The following is a 22,542-nucleotide window of genomic DNA, read 5'->3' as shown; positions in this document are numbered from 1 at the left end:
GAGTGTTGTCTGCCCCGATTAAACGCATGCACAGCTACATCGTTTTCCCCCAGGTGGAGGATTTGGCCACAGTGAAAACTGATTTCTATGCAATGGGACATATCCCCAACATTATTGGGGCAATTGTTGGTACACATATTGCATTTGTCCCTCCCCCGGCGAAATGAACAGTTGTTCAGAAATCAAAAGAGCTTTCACTCAATGAATGAGCTGATAATGTGCCTGCCGGACCAGTACATCTCCCATGTCAATGCAAAATATCCTGGGACTGTGCATGATTCCTTTATCCTGAGGAATAGCAGCATCCCATATGTGATGGCTCAACTCCAGAGGCACAGGGTGTGGCTAATAGGTGAGCCCTGGTTCCCACCCAGTGGATGTTGGTGTATGGGTATGGTGTTGGCCCTAAGAGTTAGTGTGTGGCTAACAGTTATCCCTCGATATTTGCAGGTGACTCTGGTTACCCCAACCTCTCATGGCTACTGACCCCTGTGAGGAATCCCAGGACAAGGGCAGAGGAACGTTACAATGAGGCACATGGGCGAACAACAAGAATTATAGAGAGGACATTCGGCCTCCTGAAGGCCAGGTTTCGTTGCTTCCATCTAACAGGTGGTTCCCTGTACTACTCACCCAAGAAGGTCTGCCAGATCATCGTGGCATGCTGTATGTTGCACAACCTTGCCTTATCTCGCTAGGTGCCTTTTCTGCAGGAGGAGGAGGCTGGAGATGGCCATGTGGCAGCAGTGGACCCTGTGGACAGTGAAGATGAGGAGGCAGAGGATGAGGATGAGGACAACAGAAGTGCAATAATCCGTCAGTACTTCCAATGACACACAGGTAAGACAGTGTAACTTAACATTTAATTGACAGTTTTGTGTTTGACATTGTCACTGCCAGACTGATTTTCAAACTTCTATGGCCACTCACTGTACCCTTTGGCATCTCTATTTTCAGATATTTGTGCCCCACTATCGCTCCTGGTGTGTTGATTGAAGCCAACTACAGGTCATTCCTATGTATACATTATTGTACAGGTGAATTGCAATGTTTGAACCTTGTTAAACTAATACATACTTAAATCATTTGACATACTCCATACTTGTATTTTTTTAAAGAGTGTTTATTTAGGTGCTAAGACGTAGAGGGGGATGTGCAATGGGCTGGGGTGATGGTGGAGGAAAGTCCAGGATAGAGTCCAGTCTGTGTGGATCACAGGTGCATTGTCCAAGGAGGGATAGGAAGGGGCGCAATGGCAGTTCAAGGTGGACAGGGTGACAGAGTGGGACACAAGAGTGACATTCAGGAGAGTCTTATTTTCTGGAGGGGGTCTTGGCAATAGTCTCTGGCTTTTGCCTGGATCGCAGGGAACATTTGCGGGGTGGTTCTCCTTCTGCAGGGGGAGGGGTGCTGGTGGCCTGTTGGCCCTGTGTCGGGACTCCTGTCCACTAGCGGCAGCGGAGGTGGAGGGCTGTTCATCAGTTTGGCTAGTGTCAGGGGCCTGGTGATGTGCCACTGCCTCCCTCATAGTGTTGGCCATGTCTGCCAGCACCCCTGCAATGGTGACCAGGGTGGTGTTGATGTCCTTCAAGTCTTTCCTGATCCCCAGGTACTGTCCCTCCTGCAGCCGCATGTTCTCCTGCATTTTGTCCAGTATCTGGCCCAGCGTATCCTGGAAATGTTGATATGCTTCCAGGATCGCGGTGAGTGCCTCCTGGAGAGTCTGTTCCCTGGGCCTTTCCTCCCCCTGTCGCACAGCAGTCTTCCCAGCTTCCCTGTTGTCCTATGCCTCTGCCACCTGGACCGTGTGCCCACTGCCACTGACCCCAGGTCCCTGATCGTCCTGTGTTTGTGGGGTGGCCTGGGGTCCCTGTAGTGCTGGACACAATGCTGATTGACGTGTCCTGGGGACAGAGGTATGGGCCCGTTGGGTGGGTGCTGTGCTGGTGTTTCCTGAGGGGGGAGGCTCTGTGGTGGTGTGTGACTTTGCCTGGGTAACCGACTGTCCGTGATCCCTGATGGGCCAGGTTGGTCACCCAGATCCAGGTGTCCAGAGCTGCTGTCACCACTGTGGGCCTCTTCTGTGGGGGGACTGGATGTTTATGGCACCTCCTCTCCGGTGACGTTGGCTGGGGGACCTGTGGGGATGTTAATGCAGTGTTGTTGTTTCTGCGTGTGACATCATGTGTATGGGTGTATTGCCCTCTATGATTGTTGTTGCCCTGGCAGATTGGCCTTTGTGTGAGTTGTTATTTGGTGGGCTAGGTGATTCGCTCTAGTGTGCATGCAGTGGTGATAGTTGTCCATGCAGCTCTGTGATAGGTGTCAATGTATTGGTGTTGTATGCAGGGCTTGCTATTGGGATGGGTGGGGTGTGTGTGTGAGGTGGTTGAGTGATGGGGTGAGGGTGGGGGTATGTGATGGCATGCAGTTGGGGGGGGGTGAAAGTAGTAAAGAGTTGACTTACCAGAGTCCAGTCCTCCTCCTACTCCTGCCAGGCCCTCAGGATGCATGATTGCCAAGACTTCAAGACTTGCTCCTCCCATGTTGTTAGTTGTGGGGTAGGAGGAGGAGGTCCACCGCCAGTCCTCTGTACAGCTATTTGGTGTCTTGCTGCTGTGGAACGTACCTTCCCCTGTAGGTCGTTCCACCTCTTCCTGATGTCATCCCTTGTTCTGGGGTGCTATCCCACGACGTTGACCCTGTCTACGATTCTCCGCCATAGCTCCATCTTCCTTGCAATGGATGTCTGCTGCACCTGTGATCCGAATAGCTGTGGCTCTACCCAGATAATTTGCTCAACCATGACCCTTAGCTCCTCATCTGAGAACCTGGGGTGTCATTGTGGTGCCATGGGTGTAGTGTGAGTGGTGTGGATGAGGGTGTGTGGGGTGATGTGTTGGGGTGTGTGATGTAAGGTGCGTGGATGGTGTATAGGTGATGGTGGTGTGTGGCTGTGGTCTTGTCTGTGGTCTTGCTATCTCTCTTGTGGCACTTGTTTTTAGTTGTAAAGGGTTGTGGGTAATGTGGGTGTGTGTTATATAGTGGTGTGGGTGTGGTGTGTATATGGGTGTCAGGTGTGTGTTTGAATTATCCAATGTGATGTTGTTTTGTATGTGTGTGTGTATTGTGAGCGCGGCGGTATGTACTGCCAGTGGTTTAGCGCCATTGAATGTCCGCTGCAGTGATTTATGCGTCATAATGTTGTGGGTGTATTTCTGTTGGCTTAACGGTGTAGGTTTTGATACCGCCAGTTTATCACCGACCTTTGGTCTGGCGGACTTGTGTGTGTGGCTGTATTGTGACGAATTGGTATGTGTGTGTCATAATATGGAAAGCGGATATCCACGGCGGTATGTTGGCAGCAGTCGGCATGGCGTTAAGCGGGACTTACCTCCTATGTCATAATGAGGGCCTATATGCTTGTTGGGAATGTTCAAGTGAACTCTTTCAATTAAATTCAACAAGGAATTTCAAGCAGCCTTTACAGTTGCAGATTAACCAACTGCACACACTTACATTTCTTCCAGGCAGTATACACCCTGTCAAGAAAGCTTGTTTTTTGGTCAGCTATCTGTCTCTCCCTCGTCGTTAGAGCATCAGAGACTCTCTTCCCTCTACTTCAGCTGGTTTCTCAACAAGTCCACGGAACTGTTCTCTTTTAATTACAAATAGGGGATTTTTGTGTTAATTGAAAAAGTATGGGCACGTCGTGCGTCACAAATCCCGCCTACTTCAACATCTGCATGTACAAATGAGCAACACGGGGTACTCTATGACACTCCCAATGCAGGACAACCATTGGAAAAGCAAATAAATCTCACTTTTTTGGCCGATTGGCCTTCCCAATGCGTTTTACTAATGTAGTGCAACATCAGCAAAAATAAATACTTTTTGCTGATTCTGTGCTGTATCAGCAAAGGAAAGAGTCATGATGATGAGAATGTGCTCATGTGTGTGTCATGCCATATCATTCCATATGTATACTTATGCATGATGTGCATGCCGACGTAATAAAGCGGCGCCATTTTATTTAATTGTGTATTCTTTGTACCAAAAAGCTGGATGACATTTGGAGCAGTATGTAAAAAAATGTGCTTTAGCCAAATACCAAATGGCAGGAGGGACCATCACAGAGTGCAGCGTGTAGGGTGGGTATTTGAGGAGTGGACAGGAGCAAGAAAACATATGAACTCCCATGGACAGATAAATAAAAAAGAAAAGTTCACACCTCAATGTGAGCAGTGGGAAGAAACAAGACATCCGAGCAAAAGAATGGTAAAGAAGATATTTTTTAATGTAGGGTTAAACATAGAAGAAAGGAAATCCATCAGTGCTGGAATTGGAAAACATTTATCTAGGAACCGATAGATTGGGGTCAAGGTGTGGCAGAGGAAATAGGGTGGAGTCTTGATGGGCGGAACTTTAAAAGCAGAGTTCGAAAGTCAGTTTATACATTTAATTTTAAAAATCTGCAGCAAAGAAATTGGCAACAAGAGCATATGTGACAGTAAATCTGTTCTAAATCATTTAATTGGTCACAAAGAGGTTACATTTTAAAGTATCTTACAGGGTTAAGACACCTATTGCAGAGTTCATTGTGTGCACAGCAATTTTGAGGGGATTATAATAGTTGTAATATAACTCTAGTGGTTAACACATTTCTGGAAAAGTTCTGTCCAGTCACAGTTATGACTCATAAAGTAGCATAGATGGTTAATGTGCCTGCTGCAAAGCACACACACAGATTTGTGTTTTTAGGTAGGCAAATAATTGTGCTACGTTTTTTCACTCTGAGATCATTTTATTACTTCCAGGTCAGGCACTGCAAGCCCTTCTATTATAACTAATATAGCAGAGTGCTCTATTTACCTGCATCAAGGCGCTGCATGTACACTGTATGTCATGGGTCTAAATCCTTATTACAAAGAAAGGTTTCTTTGAGAAGTATTAAAACGTTATTAGTGCAGATAACTACAAACACTGCTTTAGGTTTATATCCTGACTTTGTGTTTCTCCTGTCCATTCACTCTTAACTTTTAATGTCTACAAGTATGGGTGATTTGTGATTCCTACACGTTATAAGTTATAACCCTCATTGTCTCATGTACGATTTCCAATATATTGGTTGACACAAGTGTATAATTTATTGCGCCTCTGTGTGTTATATAAAGCAGTCTGACACTCTACACTGGGATGAGTAGCGCTATAAAATAAATTAAAAAAGTAGGTGCCATTTACATCAATATTTGTGTAATTACGTGTACAGACAGCTACATCTTGCATTCTTACAGTGCAAGCACATCTCAACAAAGTTAAAAACCTGGCGCCAAGCCATAGTTTCTCCTAGGTACTTGTTTAGAGTTAACATGTGCTGCACCTTTGATTTCTTCCATTGCTTTCGCCCCTAGGTCTTAGGCTTCACATAGCTCTCAAACAATATTATACTGAAACAAAAGGAGGGATGATTGCCCTTTCAATCAGGTCTTTGTTTTAGGCCCATCTAGAACTGAATATAAGGAAGCCCCCTTGCCACCTGCACGTTGCTGCTGTGAACAGAATGCAGGCAAAGTGGAGGAGCGACTGAATTGTGTCCTGGTGTCCGAAAATGACGCCAGGTCAAATTCAGCTCATTTCCCTGGATCAGTCAGTTCCCAGATCCGGCGAGTAATAGCTGCAGGAATTGTTCTGGCATGATCCCCCTACTTTCCAGCACTGAAGGAATAAGAAGCAAGCAAATGATAGTGACAAAGCCAACCAACGATAAGCAGTGGGGTGGCTCTGAGCCCACTGTACGATTTTGGTCTGATGCACAAGAGGTATTTTGCCAACGAACAGCTAAAAGTAAGTGAGATCAAAGATCTGATGACAGAAACAACCTGAAAATGGTTTTGCCTGAGCTAAAATGTACATGTAGTTAGAACACATGTACCTGTACCTTAGTAATGATTATTTTTCTTTTCTTCCTGAGGTAGGGTAATTCCTAACTTTCGGCGCAATGAAAATAGTACGCTAAATATCTTTCAAATAGTACTAAATACCACACTTCTGCTGTTTCTCTGTTTCTGAGTGGTGTAAAAATAACAGAAGTTACCTTTTTCCCATTGATGCTACTAAGAGTACCCACTTTGAATAGACGGGAGACTTGGGCCCTTATTACGAGTGTGGCGGTCTTGAGACCTCCACACTCGCGGTAGCAGTTGGACCGCTGCCAAAGTGGCGGTCTGAATGCCATATTACGACTGTGGCAGAGCCGCCTTGGTTGGACCACCGGCACCGCTGGGTTGCCGCCGGTTGACAGCCTAGTGGTGCTGGTGGTCTTAATCCGCCAGGGCAGCGCAGCAAGCAGCACCGCCTCTCTGCCGGCTTTTGCATGGCGGTACCACCGCCATGCAAAGGCTGGCAGAGAAGAGGAGCCAGGGGCCCCATGGGGGCCCCTGCACTGCCCATGTACTTGGCATGGGCAGTGCAGGGGCCCCCATGGACAGCCCTGTTGTGCTTTTCACTGCAGGCAGTGAACAGCGAGATGGGTGCAATCACACCTGACACACCGCAACATCGCCGCAAGCTCGTAATCATTATGGCCTGTTTCCCGCTGGGCCAGCGGGCGGAAACACTGTTTCATCCGCTGGCCCAGTGGGGAAACTCGTAATGGGACCAGCAGACGGAAAACCGAAGTGGCGGTTTTCCGATCCAAAGAGTTTGGCGGGCTGCCTGCCAAACTCTTAATATGGCCCTGAGTCTTTGTACTCTAAAAGCAAAGGAAAAAAAGTTACTTCCTGGGATCCGGTGAAAGACAGAACATTCTGTGCATCATGCTATTGAATTCTTTATAGATACATTGGGGCATATATGTCAGCATTTTTTCTTCTGCCAGAATTTATATATGACCTACAGGACACTGGTTTAATACTCACCAACATTATCTCAGCATTTCACCTTGCCAAGATAGATTGATAAAATGTTATGGCTGGGTTGACTAAGACTTTTTGTCATTCGCATGTGACTTATTTAAGAGCTTTTGTCATTCACATTTCTACAAAGCAGCAAAATGTGGTATGACAAGCCCCACGTATTCTCAAGGTGCGATATGTTTGTTTAATGAAAAAAGAAATATATAATTGGAAATTAAATTTGAAACAGGTGTATGTTACAAAACATAAAAAAGGGGCCTATTTAGATAACAGCGGAAGGGTTACTCTGTCACAACGGTGACGGATATCTCATCCGCCGAAATATAAACCACATAGGATAAAATGGGATTTATATTTCGGTGGACGGGATATCCGTCACCGTTATGACCAAGTAACATGTCTGCCAAGATCTAATTCAGGTCCAAAAGTCTCAAAACTTCTGTAACACATCAGGGAAGGTAGTCTTAAAACAGAAAACACTTTCCAGTACTGTACAGGCTATATATAGCGATACTTGGATAATGAGGGTGTCATGTCTTGGAATATTGGTGATTATTCAGAATTAGTTAAGGATTTGCATGCCAACTAAACGAGCACCTGGGTTATCTGAAACCTACTGATCTAAGGTTTTGGCGAGGCCAGTTAAAAGATCACTCCCATTAATCTAAGGTATCCGAGATAGTCATTTGAAAAACAAGTTTTTTGCCATCCTGTGCTCCATTGAAGGACCAAGTCTCATCACGTTATGGTTGCATGGAGAAGTTGAACTAGCCTCCATTTGTGGGGATTTTCTGGCCTGTCATAGCCTCACTAGGTGTGTCCTGCTCTGAATTGCTTCCCCTCTGCAGAAGTCATGACTCACTCCTGATTCTTGTAGGCAGGAGAAGTTGATGAGTGAGTGAACTCATCCCAATAACAAGAGCAAGAAGTAATGCCCTTTCATGGTTCTGGTGCTGCCACTGGGCCACAATAAAAGAGGCAGGAGGTTCTGGAAACAACTACTAACATCCCCTCTCGCACCATAGTGAGCAGCCCACCATGAAGTTGATACGTCTCTCTGACCACTTTCACAACCTGAGTCAGTGACACTGCCTTTTTCTCTTTCTTTTCAGATCCTGCAGGAGGAGTGATGATGGTGGCCTGAGGCCCTTACGCAGTCTTATTCTTTGCTCAGAGCTCTTGTTGTCCACCTTTGTGAGGCCCCTTTGGTACACCGATCTCTTTTGCTCATATTATTATCTAGAAAGGTTGTTTTCGAAGCGGAAGTGTTTGCCTTTTCTGAGTACACCGGCCCAGATTATGCTAACAGTTATATTGATCCAGGTGTCCATCTTCGGGCTGAACCAGGGAGGGGTTTCACCAAACTGTTATACCTCTTGTCACAGAGTGCCTTCCTGGATGTGTTAACTGCCAGGTGAAAGCCATGGTTCAGTCCCTATCATCCGTTCTGATGGAGATGACTCTGGTCTCTTTCTGTATTGTTATGGTACTGGTGGTTTTACAGTACTAGTGTAGTTACCAGCAAACGTGTCTGAGGAATTAGTGCTTCCTGCCTCGGTGCCCGTGCCTTTTAAAACAATACCGTTTCTTACAGCACCATCTTCTATATTACTGTATTGGTCCATCATCAATGATCTTTTCTCCAGCAAAGCTCTTAACCCTGGGTTCCATATCAGCTACATAGATACAACTGAGCTTGTGCACAGGAAGCCACGTTGGCTGATCTAGACATTGTTGACTCTGGTACCAGTGAGCCAAAGGCATACCAAGCACTCCTTTTCAGTCTTGGCAAAAGCTCTGCAAGCATTGTCCATTGAGTCATCACTTCCCTCAGAGATTTGAGGCTTGCACTCTGGGATGCCTCAGCTCTCCAACCAAAGTGTTTACTCCTAGTGGTGCCATAGGTCATCAAACAAGTGCAAGAACTTGGCAAGAAACTAAATACCGAAGAAGTTCTCCTCTCTCTAGGGCTGTAAACCATAGAAACAAGACTCCCCAAGAGCGCAGTGTCCATCTCTGGAAAGCCACATGCTCAATTTGTGGCAATTTTGTCAGTTGTCCAAAACGCGAAGGGTTCACTCTACCACTTAGGGATGGAGGCCGAATCTGTATAACTGCAGGAAGCACAGAAAGATTATGTACCAAGGCAATGGCCGCTAACTCAGAATAACATGAATGCTCTCATTACATGCTAATGACTATACCTCTCGCAATAATTTGGTCGCTGTGCCCCCTTGATCCCCAAGCATTTCCAAGAAGAGAAAAATTTATGCTCAAGATTTGAAAGGAGGCAGCCGAGCAGAGGTTGCTGTTATCCAGGGACCTCATAAGAGTGGTGATTGTATGTAGACTTTAGCCACCCACACTTCTGGCAAGGTGACCTATATGATAATGCTATTGACACAGACTGGTGAGCGATACACATGCATTACTTTTCCGACGTCAGCTTTAGCTCAGATTATATTAGAGCCTTGATAAGCTATGTGGTTTATGGGCCATAGCAAAATCATTGACTGCTAAGTGTTTTTATTAATGAGAACAAAAAAAGAAGAAACCATTATGACTTTAATCAATCCGAACTGGATTATTACACGTTTTGACACTTCTTACGATGTGCAGGGATACCCCAGTTGTTCGTACTTTGTAACAGCGCTTGAAAAGTGGTCTCTCCTTGTGATAGCAAGTGCTTTTGAAGTCTTTGACCTTAAAGAAGTACACAGAAGAACTGTGGCAAAGTCATTAGCGTTAGTTTCAGAGGAAGAACTTCTTTGAACCATTGATGAGCATGGGTCAGGTCCATACTGGCAAGGTCATGGTCAGATTGCTCAGTTGGGGCCTAAACCCTCACGCAGTCATGGCCTTAAAGAAAAAGGAACAGTCGCTAACCCCAGAGTAGGTCTTTAAATGCAATGTTTCATCTGTTTCTTCAATTCATTTAGGGAGAGTAGTTTTAAGTGGTGTTCCAGATCTACTTAATTAGATTACGTTCAGGCACATCAAGTCACTGAGAGATGCTGCTGCTCTGTGTGGCACCTTTAAAGTCAGTTCGTGTTCTGAGTCATCTTCCTTTTCTTTGGTGGCTCACAGGGTCAGATTCAACAGTGCAACTCCCTTTATGACAAAGACTGGACATGTAGACTTCAGCTCAGCAGCAAAACGGAAATCCTATCGCAAGTCAAGCATTGCAACTTGGAAGGACCGCCACACAAATCAGTGTTTCCTTTACTGCATATGCACAGATTTTACGGATTCAGTGAGTATGCGCCACAGACCAGTACTTCATCACTGTCCTTCTCCCATTAAAAGAGGAAAAAGCAGCTCATGTGCCACGCATTTTTCCAAAGCTTCTTTCACCCTTTAAAGTTTAATGTGGCACCTTTAAAAGTTTAATTTGGCCTCAAGGCTGCACACCCGGCAGCAGACAAACTCGGGCTGCTACATTTCAACTATGACCAGCGGCCTGGCTTCCATTTTTTCCAATGGATCACATCTGGGAACTCAGTAATGCTCCAAAATACATAATCGTTCTAAAATAGGATATACTGGTGAAATACAAGTGCTATCTTTTACTGACTACAGCTTTATTTAATCCTATATATCCGGGTTTGATAGCTATTTCTGTGTTCTTTTCTTTACTCAGTAGCCTTCCACCAGTACCTCCTTCCTCCGTTAATGGCCCTGTTTCACCTTTATAAGTGGGTGGCTGGTTTAACTTTGAAGTGTAAATGTTTATCTCACGTTTAGCCTGATCCATCTCTGCTTGTTCCTAGATCAACCTTCATATCAATACCCTTTTTATTTATTAGATAAAATAGCCAGGGCACCTGGAATTATGCAATATGTGTATACAGTGTTTTCGGCACAATTATACATTGACTGCATTTTCTCATACAATCCACCATCTTCTGCATGATTTCACAAAACAAAAAATGTTGTTTATAGCTCAAACAGTTCAAAAGTTACTAAAATTAAAGCACCACTTCTGGTCTGCTAACCTGTTCCAAAAGCCAACTGGTCACCTTTCCATCCTTAGTGGTTGTACGTATGTGTTAAACTGAAATCAACGAGGTGAAACTTCTTCCCAATCGCAACAATTTCTGTTCCTTTCACAACTGCTGCTCCTGGGAGTAAGTTTATCGAAGGATTTTTAAATCTTGTGGGCTTTAAAGGTAAACATGAAACATAGCAGCAATTGAACCCATTAATAGTGACTTACCTCTAGTTTCACAGGTATGTTAACATTTATAGAGGAAAAGGGACCATCAAAACATTCTTTTTTTAACTGAAAAATCTTGGGATTCATAGTATTAAGCCATACGGTAACTTTTGAATCCAGGGTTGACCTCACCAGACTACTGTACCGACATTAGAGTTGTTTCGCAGTTTACTGTGTTTACCTCTTCTATAAATAATATAAATAATGCAATTTGTCCTACATATAGTTCCTTGCCTGTCCGCCCTAGTGCTTCCAGTGGCATGTATACCACTTCCAGTGGCATCTATACCACTTTAGACTCGGCAAAGGAGTTTAATTCTCATGTATCTTCTGTTATTTATTACAATTACGTTTTTGGTAAATGTTCAAATCTGTTTTATTATTTCCAACTCTGCCTGTGACAACACATTTCCTTTGGCATTCTTAATGCCCAGGCAGTAAAATTAAACCGTAAGGAGATTAACAGCTGCCAAGTCTGCCTTTGATTTAAATGCTTTGCTGTCTTTAAATGCCTCAAATTCCTGTTGTGTGTAAGTTTTTTAAGTAGTAGCACAGTATCCTCTAATGATGTCAGTTATCACATACAATTGTGTTCCAAGTAAATCTCTGTTGAATATTGTAAAATACTGGTCTGTAGGATTCTGAGAAGTATGCGTGAGAAAAGATTTTTCCATCTGAAGGCTTCTTGGTAATAGACTGCCTACTACATTATTTCAGTCGCCTGGTTCTGCTCTAGTCAGGTGCTCAAGTTTGGCCACCCTCCAGTCTAACAGTGTATTCAAATCTCATATTTTGAGGACAGCCTGACGATTCTCCCAAACTTGACCTGTCCAAACGTTTCAAATGTTCGTGTACCCCTCTTTACCTTTGCTCCTTTCAAAGAGCTTTGTTGAAACAACCAAAAAGTTGCATATAGCAGTTAACAAAAATGTTAAATAAATACCTAATTGAACCAGTATTTACCACCAACTTTATATCACAGCAACTCATTGACACCTCCACACGTGGGCTCTCTTCTTGAAGCCCAGTGTTTCAAAACTTGAAAAACAACTGAACCAGTAGTGCCCTCTGATCATTTTAAAATGTAAAAAGCAAAACAGAGGGCTGACATGGCTTAGTTCAACTCAGATCTGGTCACTATGAAAAGATTAGAATACCAATTTAAACGAAAGTGGAGAAAAACACAAGTGGCAGCAGATAGAGCTTGGTAAACCTAATTGTGACATTTTCATATAACAGGCCAAAAAGTAAAGGCCACTCATTAAAGTATTCGGAGAACAATATGAAACTGAGATAATCAAAAGGGGCACCTCTCATCTTGCACTTCGAGAGGCTGATTACTTTTTTTTAAAACAAGGTCCACACGATTTCTATGTATATATTATAGAGGAGAGGGTGACACCAACAATCGCATCAGTGGAACCTCCTAACATATGTATCTTATTAATTTCCTTAATTGCACTGTACGTCAGACAAGTATATAAAGTTAGTAAACTTAAAATTTTGAATTTCCGTGTTGAGCCTTGTTCAGCCAACATAAGTCTACCTCTTTATGCTTGACCCGGAAGTAACAAGAATCATAAATGGCTCTTTTCCAACAAGGATCATTGACTAATGCCTCAAAACATATAATAATCAAATGTTTACAAAAGGGACCTGCAGCAAATGCTCTGGCAACAGCAAAGTACAGACCTAGATGAGACATCCCCTTGTCTAATATTAGAGCCTTGAGAGCCACAAAGCAAGCACAACCCAAATCCTTTGATCCCATGACCCTGAAGCATGTAGGATACCTAGTGTTTCATATTTCCCATTCTTCCAAAAAAATGTTTAAATGATTTGCCTTCAGTGTCCTATTCACACTGGAGATTTTGAAAAGTATGCAATAGATGAATAAAAACTATGGTTACTTATTTCTTTCCCATAAGAATTTCCTATTTATGATAGACTTGAAGAAGCAGTGGTAGTGTAGTTCATCATTGTGGATGGACTAAAATTTCCTAGGTCCGCTTTGAAACACATGGAAACGAACACTGTGATGGCCTTTAATACTCATAACCAGGATAACAGAAGTAGGTCTGTCTTTTCAAGACACTCTGTAAAAGAGCAACTCAAAGTTGGAAATATCATTATGGTGCCTTCTCTTGTTCCATCTCAATCATTGTGCAGCAAAGTGATCTCTAGCACAATGTATTATCATTCACGCGGTGGTCACTTGTTATCTTTTTAATGTGACTCCTTGCTTCCCTGGTTCTAAATCATAGCCATGCTAGAATTACATTTATTGCCCTCATTGTTACCCTGCTTGGCTTGTTCACAAGTTGTATTTTTTTGCTCTCCCGCAGGTTATCGATACCTTATCGATTTTATCTTGGACATCCGCTGCACAGAATAAAGGTTTTATGTGAGTACATTCTTCGTTACATTTGTGCATGCTCTATGGCAGTGGTTCTCCACCTTTTGACTCCTGGGGGCACCCACTTAATCATTACTGGAACTTAAGGACTCCCAATGAATCGCTATTGGAATCCGAGGACCCCCACTGACTTACTTGATGCAGGAGACCCCAGCTTTGGCATTTTCGATTATTTGAACTGCAAAACAATACACAAAAAATACAGAAACAATCATTTTCTAACAATTACACAAAATATTTAATCATTTAATTCACGTACAAATATTTTAAAAAACAGTTTTATAGGGAAGGTTGAAACTTTTCTAAATTCAAATGAGGCCACTATTCCTCCATACTGCATTCTGTTTGATGCACTTGCTCTGCTTCCACAAATCAAAATGAGGACACTAACTTAGTTTTTAGCCTGCAGTTTTAAATTCCTTCACATTTATAGAACATTTTAAAATGTTCGGTTTTAAATTTAGCTTTTTAAAATTTATAATCCTTTATTAATCTGTTAATATTATTTAATCTTCTAAGGAGTCACGGACCACCTGGGTAGGCTTGGCGGACCCCCAGGGGTCCCCGGACCACAGGTTGGAAACCACTGCACCATGAGGTTCACTTATGAATGCACTCTGGTGTTTGCGTGTTAGTTCACTCTGGGAGACATCTTTGATTGTAATCTAGGATACCTAATGTATTTAGTTCTTGGTGTAGCACCAACCCTGCCAACAGAAGGACTACCTAATCCCTTACCAGTGATTGTTGATGAACAAAAATACAGTAATGACAAGAGTAACCTAATGAAACAGCAGGAGATTCACATGTAAAATAAATTGAAACAAAACATAGGTGCTATCAGTCAGTCAGTTAATCAACTGTATTTGCTTTGTTTAGAAACCAAACAATTAACTATTAAAGTAATCAATTATAGCATTACCATAATAATAATAAATATATACATAAACATCCTTCAAAATGAGACACTATCTCTTAACAAGCAATAAATCACACAAAATCAAGTTGAATTAGGCAACATAGGTAGATCAGCTGGTATTGCGACCACCTCTTTAAAACATTATAAAAAACCTATTGGTAAACTCCTAATACATACCCAACATTTTACATCAGTTAATACCATGCCTACATCATTTTCCTTGATCCACTTAAGACACTCAGATTACCAAATAATTATGTTTCATTTATGGCCCCTCTAATCTTCCTTGTATGCCAAATAAAGTTAGCCACAGACAGGCACATATGAGGAGGGTGAAGCTGCTGTAAATAAATAAGGACCGGTCTAAATTGGTTAAATATAATTATTTTAGCAGCAAAGTAATATAATGCCTCCTTGGTATTGAATGGAAACTGCACAAAATAATAGGTGTAAAGTACATTGCATATATCGCTGGTCACTTGGGCAGACAAATAGCTAGGATATTTAACGTTTTTCTTATTTACACTAACCATGGTATCTTATCCGCAGCATTCAGTTTAAGACAGCCATTCACTATTTCTTTGTTCAGTGCCCTGGCTAGTTTTGACCATAACGAATGCCACAGTAATGATGGAGACAGATTTATGTGGTCCTCTATAAATGCAATGCATAATTCAGAATGGCATATCAATTATGCACTGCTAGTTGCTACATTAACCAGTTTTTAAGAAAGAAATGTTCCACCTTCTGTATATTATTCACATTTGAATTACCCCAAACACTTGCACCATAGCAGGCAACCGACATACACTTACCATTACAAATATTTATAATGTCTTTTATTGAAGGATGTTGAGAATACATGGCACTATCATAGAAGCAGCAATAATAGGTAAGTTAGATGTGAGTTTAATTCAGTTACAATGTAACCTCAGTAAAAGAAAAATCAAGAAAGGGTATAATGACCAGAACACCTTCTGAGGGCAAGTACACATTATAATTATTGTATCAGTTAGGAACAGTAAAGGTTTCTGTATGTGGGCAACGAGGGATCAGAAAAACTAGGTAGTGGCATGGGTTCAGATTAGAGTACACTCTAGGATTTGAGTCCGTGACCACTCTGAGTTAAGTGGGGGTACACTGGAAAAACATGTTTGTGATCTCTGAGGAATAAAGGTGAGCACGCTATGAAGTATACTTTAAGGACACTCTGTGTTATTCTTTTAACTACTGTTTTGGATAAAAGTATGTTTACAGCATGTGGTATGAGTATGAAAACACTGTAGGTTCAGGTGTATAACCCTTATTCAGTGTGAGTACAATATGGGGTACTCTAATGTGTACACTACAGGATTTATGTGTGAATACATTTAGGGGGTTTTAGATATCTATATATTCTGTCACCTTGCATGAGGGTACGCCAAGGTATGAGTGCAAGTTTACTCTGTAGTGCATATGAAAATACACCGTGGAGTATATTTCTATGTAAACCCCTGGGAACAAGTGTGAATACTCTCTGTAGAGCAGATATTTGTACACTTGGCTGTGAATGCATGAGTACATTCTGGGAATCGGTATGAGCGCATTCCATATTCTGATGTTCATTCAGTTTATTTACAGGAAACCTGTCTAACTATTGGGCTTGACATGAGTGCAAAGTACAAACTTAAGCATGCTGAGGGTGGACTTAGTTGTAACTTTTGAGCTTCATACTGCTGGAAGTTAGATTTTTGACCACTGACATTTTCTCTGTTATGATCTTAAAGCCCTTGATATTAGATAAAGGAGTTGAACACAAAGTCGCATAGTTTAATGTTTAAATTGCCCCAGATCTAAACTTAATAACGAGCAAGTATTTGAAGTGATGTCAATTATTGAGCCTTTTCAAGTTAGTAAGCGTTATTAATGGGACATTCTAGTGCTCGTAAATTCAATGTTATTTTTTCACTTTAGTAATTTGGGTGTAATTTGAGATTTGGAAACTCCACATCTGTTTAATAAACAATTTTGATTCACATTGTATAGTATTACCATAGCCACACAAATAAAATCTAGTGGGATTAATTGGCTGGACAAAAGACAACACCCAAATAGAGCCAACATTGAGTAGCGGGTAACATTTGTCGTCAATTATGTTTCTCGCACCATACATATAAAAATTATATGTCCAGGTCTAACAGTCATGCCCAAAGCTAAGAATGACCATAATCCAATTCTTGTTTTGATTAACACTGATTTTGAACAGAGTCTAGTTAATGTCTTCACATAGATCTCTTCTAACCTTTAAAAAAGCAACAATATAATGTAATGGCGCCTATTCTGCAAATTGTCAAAAGCTCTCTCAGACTCTATACCGATTACTAAATTGGTCCTTTTTCAACCACAATTTAGCCATTTTTCTTGTAATAAAGATAATCAAATTATTCAATCCTGGTATAGGATTAATAACACATTTATTAAGGGGAATGAGGGAGACTTTTGGCATTTAGGGCCTAATTTTGCCAAACTCTAAAGAGGCCATTAGTCTTTAAATCTACAGGCAATAATGTTTTTATTTGTTTCAGTTAGTGAACAAATCTGGAAAACCCACTTTGACAATCTGTATGCAGTTAATCCATTGTCACCTATTAAATATTAGACTCCTATTACTAATACTGCGGATTCTAGTAATACATGAGCGTGTACAATTGATCTAATTGTTAAAATAATTTTATCTGCTAAAGCTTTCCAGGCTCAAAGTCCAGATGGGGGTCACATTTGCAAATGTAAAAACAAACCAGGGTCCTAAATCAGTGTTCTGTGCCTTTTATTTAATGCATGTCTGTTTAGTGGCATAATTCCTGACATGTGGAGAGAAAGGTTGCTTTAACACATGTAAAAAAAGAACCTCCCAACTATAGGCCTACAAACTATTGGATGCAGCTGTTTGTGAAATGCATCATATATCTCTTTGTTGAATTGTCAACACATGTATGTCTACTCATTTTAGAATAGTGTGGCTTCATAACAAACTTTTTAACAATCTATAATATCATCTTTTTTAGGCTGCTGTGTGAGAAATCATCCACCAATAGAAAACAACCTCACTATGCAGGGATTTTCATCCACTTTTGATAAAGTTGAACGATTCAATTATAATTTAAGATGGAAAATTGGGACATACCTGTCCTTCTAATTAATTAATTGAAGAACCGCCATATAGAAAATTGGGTAAGGGTTCTACTGGGTGCAGCCAATGAATTTAGTGCTACCATAAATATGGACCCTTGCTGTTTTCTCTGTATCTTGCCAACTTACCAGCAGAATTAAACAGGATAAGATCTCCCCCACCACAACCGGGCAAGCAAGATTAACCTTGTAATGTATGCTGATGACATTGTGTTATTAGGTCTTACACTTATAGGCCTTTAAATTAAATTGGTGTCTCAAAAGTAGTTTTTAGTTTATATATAGTAGTTTATATTATAGGGCTCCCAGTTTTCCATTTTTACAGATAAATACAGACAGAAAACAATGTGTTGCATGTCTGTATTTATTTTTAAAAGTGGAACAATACTGAAAATTGTGCTTTTTGTGAAAGACTCCCATGTTGTCTTTCATGAATTCCAGGCTAAAGCTGAGCAGATAGACAGATGAGGAGTAACAAAACAAGATCATATTTACTTAAATACAGGCATTTCTTCACATATATTTGTAGTATAAAGCTAATATACACCTATGGGTTTAGTGGTTTGTTATATGTGACTGCTTAATTTGCTAAAACGCGTCAGGCTTCTACGTATAAGTGCACGTCTAAGAGTTTTAAAAAAATGTTGAAATATACCATTTTACGACTTCATTTGTTCTCACAACACACAATACATATGGATAAATAGCAATAAAATGGCCAAAAAATAAATATGGATAAATACAGATGGAAATGTTAAAAAAATAAAAAACCATAACACCGGGAGCCCTATTTATAAATTAACATCCGTTAAATGAAGATGCTGATATTCAGAACATAACTTTTAGAGAAGAATTGTACATGGAGCAAAGATGGAGTAAATATTGACCTTGTCCAGCAATATATTTATTGAACCCTTCTTTTAAAAACATTCTTAGGGCAAATTATGTTTTCAAACGTAATGTGGTAAATCCTCATTGATCAGCTACAACTTGCTGAGTTTTTCACTGCTTTTGGTTGCTTGAGAGTTGCTGCATTAACAGTATTTACTTCAAAGCTTATGACAATACTTGCCTTTAGAATTTAGTGTTTGTCACTACACTGGATTGCTTTAATTGAGATTATCAAAACCCCTCAATGGGATTGTTACTTAATTGTGGGGAAATCTATATCCATCTAGGCTATTCAGCTAGATTTAGAAATGGTATGCATTTTGTACTGTATTGGATCCTATTTACTTTTTATGAGAATCAGGAGTTGAATTTAGCCTTTGGCTTGCAGGCCTGTGCCCCGGTCACTTAGTGACTTTTAACCTACTTTGCTTGCTCTCGTTTAGCACATTTATTTAATTATTTCTTCCAAGATGGCTGCCATGTTTATAGTTAGGAAGATGTTTTAGTTTCACATTATTAGTGCCACTCTGTAAAGGTGTCACTATCAGCATCAAAGATTAATGAGATATGTAGGTATTTACATCATGTACTTTCCCACTTTCATGTGACAGTAGCATAATGTACCTTTTCTGGGAATTGTTTATACAATTGCCGCCCCAAGCATGCGTTCTTATCTATTGTTTGGGAACATACCTGCGTCAGGGGTCCTACCAGATCTGTATAAATACATCTCACACAGACAAGATAATCAGAAGGATTCCTACCAGATGCCATCAACGCTATCTATGCTACACTTTGCCTTGATGCTGACCTAGTCTTCATGTTCCCACAGAGTCTGATCTAGAGACCTCATTCCAAGGTAACAATGGTTGGGGGCTCTTCCCATGGACATGGCACTGGCATATTAAGTTAAACACACCTAGCTCTCTTTAGGTTAGAGATTAGGTTCAGCATGCTAGGGTAGTTGAGCCTATTTCACATCTATTTCATATTATGTTGTTGCAAGATGGTGGGGGTCTTTGTATTCATGACTCTTGTTTTTACCATTCTGTTTCTTGCATTGTTCATTATCCTAATCATTGCAGCCCATGCAATATAAGGTAGATTGCAGTCTTGTTAATGAAACCTATTGAAACATTACTGCATTTCTTTCATTGCCTGTGTATGACCGAGACATGTATGACTAAGACATGTTGTTCATGTGAGAAAGGGGTAATATCTGTTGAACCACGACCTCCCTGAGATGTCGCACTCTTGGGTCCATGCATAAAGGCTGCCACAAATCACCTTTCACTGTTTGGGCTTTTGGTGAAGTACTGCTTGTGAGCCAGGAGGGTTAGGACAACACTTGTGACTTGTTGTAGGATTGACCTAGTCACCTACAAACATAAGTACTATCATCCTTAAACCATCAGTCTTGTCTAGAGCAAGAGTCAAACTACGACATGGCCCCACCAACGTTGGTGTTTAGGCACTAATTTACGGATACCCTGACTGTCACTGTCTCACACACAGCAGGTACCCTAAGTACCATTATATGGAGACATCCATGATCTTGAAGAAAGATGCTCCTCAGCTGAACAGGGAGAAACTAACTAGGCTGTAGGTTGTTCGAGCTCGAACTATTGAAAGAACTTTCTCCCTGCTTGATTTTCCATCTCTTTAAAGACTTCACAATATGGCTAACACCATAAGAATTCCTGAGAATGCCAGACAAGCATTAACACTACACTTAGTAGCACATGGCTTAACAGACGAGGGCGAGGATGTCACATTCATCGTAGAAGCTAGTGAAGAAACATTTTATTCCTGGGTAACCTTTCCTCAGTAAGACCAGAGTTCATACACATTCCACACATACAGAATTGCACACGTACCACAACGGTACCAAGCATACCAGTATCTTGAAATACCGATTACTTATCAAGAACATCAGAACTGGTTTAAAGGCGCTCATCCACACGTAATACAACCTGTGAGATTAGGTTCCTTAGGTAATGAGGGTCCAACGTGGTCTATGTTTGCCACATATACATCTCACCCTGGTGTACAAAACATGCAGGCAGCTGATCTTGTAGGTTGGGACAAGGATTCACCTTGCCATGTAATACCTATTAGATACAATCTATACATTGAGCTAGTAATACTATATAGACGACTTGTTCAGTTTGTAATGCGAACTCTGAACACAACACCAGCACGTCCAGCACAACCAGAACCTGCTGGATATTAATTAGCTACTACTGGGATTAATCCACGAACAGCACATTCCATGATGGATAAAGTACCCGCAGAACGAGAGGAAATCCTGTTCTGGATAGCCCAGAAAACAAATCAACTGGAAGCTGTGATTCCCCATACAGGACCACAGGAAAAACAGAATTCTCACAATGTGTTTGCCCTTCGAGATGGTTCCCTCAGTGAATGACCGCGCCTTATGGGGTACAATCTTCTCTGTGATTTATACTACCACACATGGTACCCCAACACTTGCCAAATTACCAGAAGTGTTAAAACAAATTCAGAATAAGCATGGTGCTGCACCAGCCCTAGATTTGGGGATGAAATTAATGCATAACTTTGATGCAGTCTCTTCAATAATACTCAATAACATTAAAGGGGAAGGGTAGTAATGGCTATATGCCAGCGGCTCCGAGAGATTCCACACTTGGAACAGGAGAAACAGCTACCGAAAATAATTTCTGACAGCTATACCAGTATAAGACGCAATAGTTTGGGAGCTAAGCCGAAAAAGCCTGAAATCCAGAGTACCACCTCTAAGGAAGGTACTGAACAAGCACGGAAGGGTTTTAAAAAGCGATGGGATAAACAAAAGCAAGTTAGAGACAGATGAAGTCAGAGAGCAGATTCTCCACATCCGCAGAACTCTGAAAGGAGATATAATCTCAGAATTAGAGAAAATGTAAAGACTCCTGACAGATATACTTATTCAGGTCCCTCTCGTTCATTTTAGGACACACTAGATAGACATAGCGAAAGAGTGGGCCGGTCAGAGCGACGTTCTGACTATGTGAAACTGAAGAAAGACTCACCACAGTCTTCAGACAAAAAAGAAGACATGTCTCCACAACAAAATCTACAGTTTCAAAAGAAAAAGATGGCAGCACTGTCAATTACATATTCAGGTACACTTGAGAACTTTGCTGAAGAACAAGATATGGGCAGTGACACTGCTAGACAGCGCAGCAGAGGTCGCAATATGGCGCCAGAGTCTGAAAGATCATCTGGATGCGACAGCAACTAGCGACTTCATTGCAGTCGAGACCGCAGACGGGTACACTCTCCCACCCGACAGGGTTTATGATTTAAATATCCAAATTGAGGGAGACAGAGAGCGCACCATTAGTGTCATATTTTAGGATGAACTTAGTTGTGATAGCCTGCTGCCCGAGAGGGACTGGCCAGCCAAGCACGTCCGTACGCTCCCACATGGGAAAGATGTTATTTTGCCTTCTTTCTCTGATCTTGTTCCAGAGGCGGTAAAACAAGCCTATGCTGTCAGCTGGGCTTTAGCGCAGGCACCTGTGCTATACCGCCATTATGTAGGTTGGGACAAGGATTCACCTTGCCATGTAATACCTATTAGATCTACACCCCAGCCTCAGCCACAATATCCTGTTAAACACAAAGCAAAAGCTTCAGTGAAGGGGGGATCCTCACTCATCTCGAGTACCAGGGAGTAATTGAGCCCTGTATCTCTGCAATAAATAACCCTTTATTCCCCGTTGCAAAACCCGACCATTCATACAGAATAGTCTTAGATTACAGACACCTAAATAGTCATACACACACATACGCAATACAAAATTCACACAATACAGCACTAATAAACAACATAGTGCGTAAAAAGTACAAAACAACATTGGATATCTCCAATGTTTTTTTCTGCCAAAACTTAGCACATAAAAGTCGGGACCTGAGTGTATTCTCATTTGGCTCACAAAAACGCTTGTGTTGTTTGCCCCAGGGCTGTTCTCAGCCAGTGTAACATAAATTT

General features: G+C 41.5%; 1 protein-coding gene across 1 annotated transcript in view; it reads left to right on the top strand.

The window, feature by feature from the left end:
* The window catches only part of VAV1 (vav guanine nucleotide exchange factor 1), a 409,433-nt gene that overhangs the window by 156,313 nt on the left and 230,578 nt on the right, over positions 1 to 22,542 (top strand). The window contains exon 3 of the mRNA XM_069230534.1: positions 13,476 to 13,534. Within this exon, the coding sequence (XP_069086635.1) occupies positions 13,476 to 13,534 (59 nt within the window). The remainder of the gene's footprint in view (positions 1 to 13,475; positions 13,535 to 22,542) is intronic.

This window comes from Pleurodeles waltl, chromosome 4_2 (genome assembly GCF_031143425.1).
Source record: "Pleurodeles waltl isolate 20211129_DDA chromosome 4_2, aPleWal1.hap1.20221129, whole genome shotgun sequence".
NCBI classification, from domain to species: domain Eukaryota; kingdom Metazoa; phylum Chordata; class Amphibia; order Caudata; family Salamandridae; genus Pleurodeles; species Pleurodeles waltl.
The sequence above is the reverse complement of the archived record's forward strand: the minus strand, read 5'-3'. Positions and strand labels throughout refer to the sequence as shown.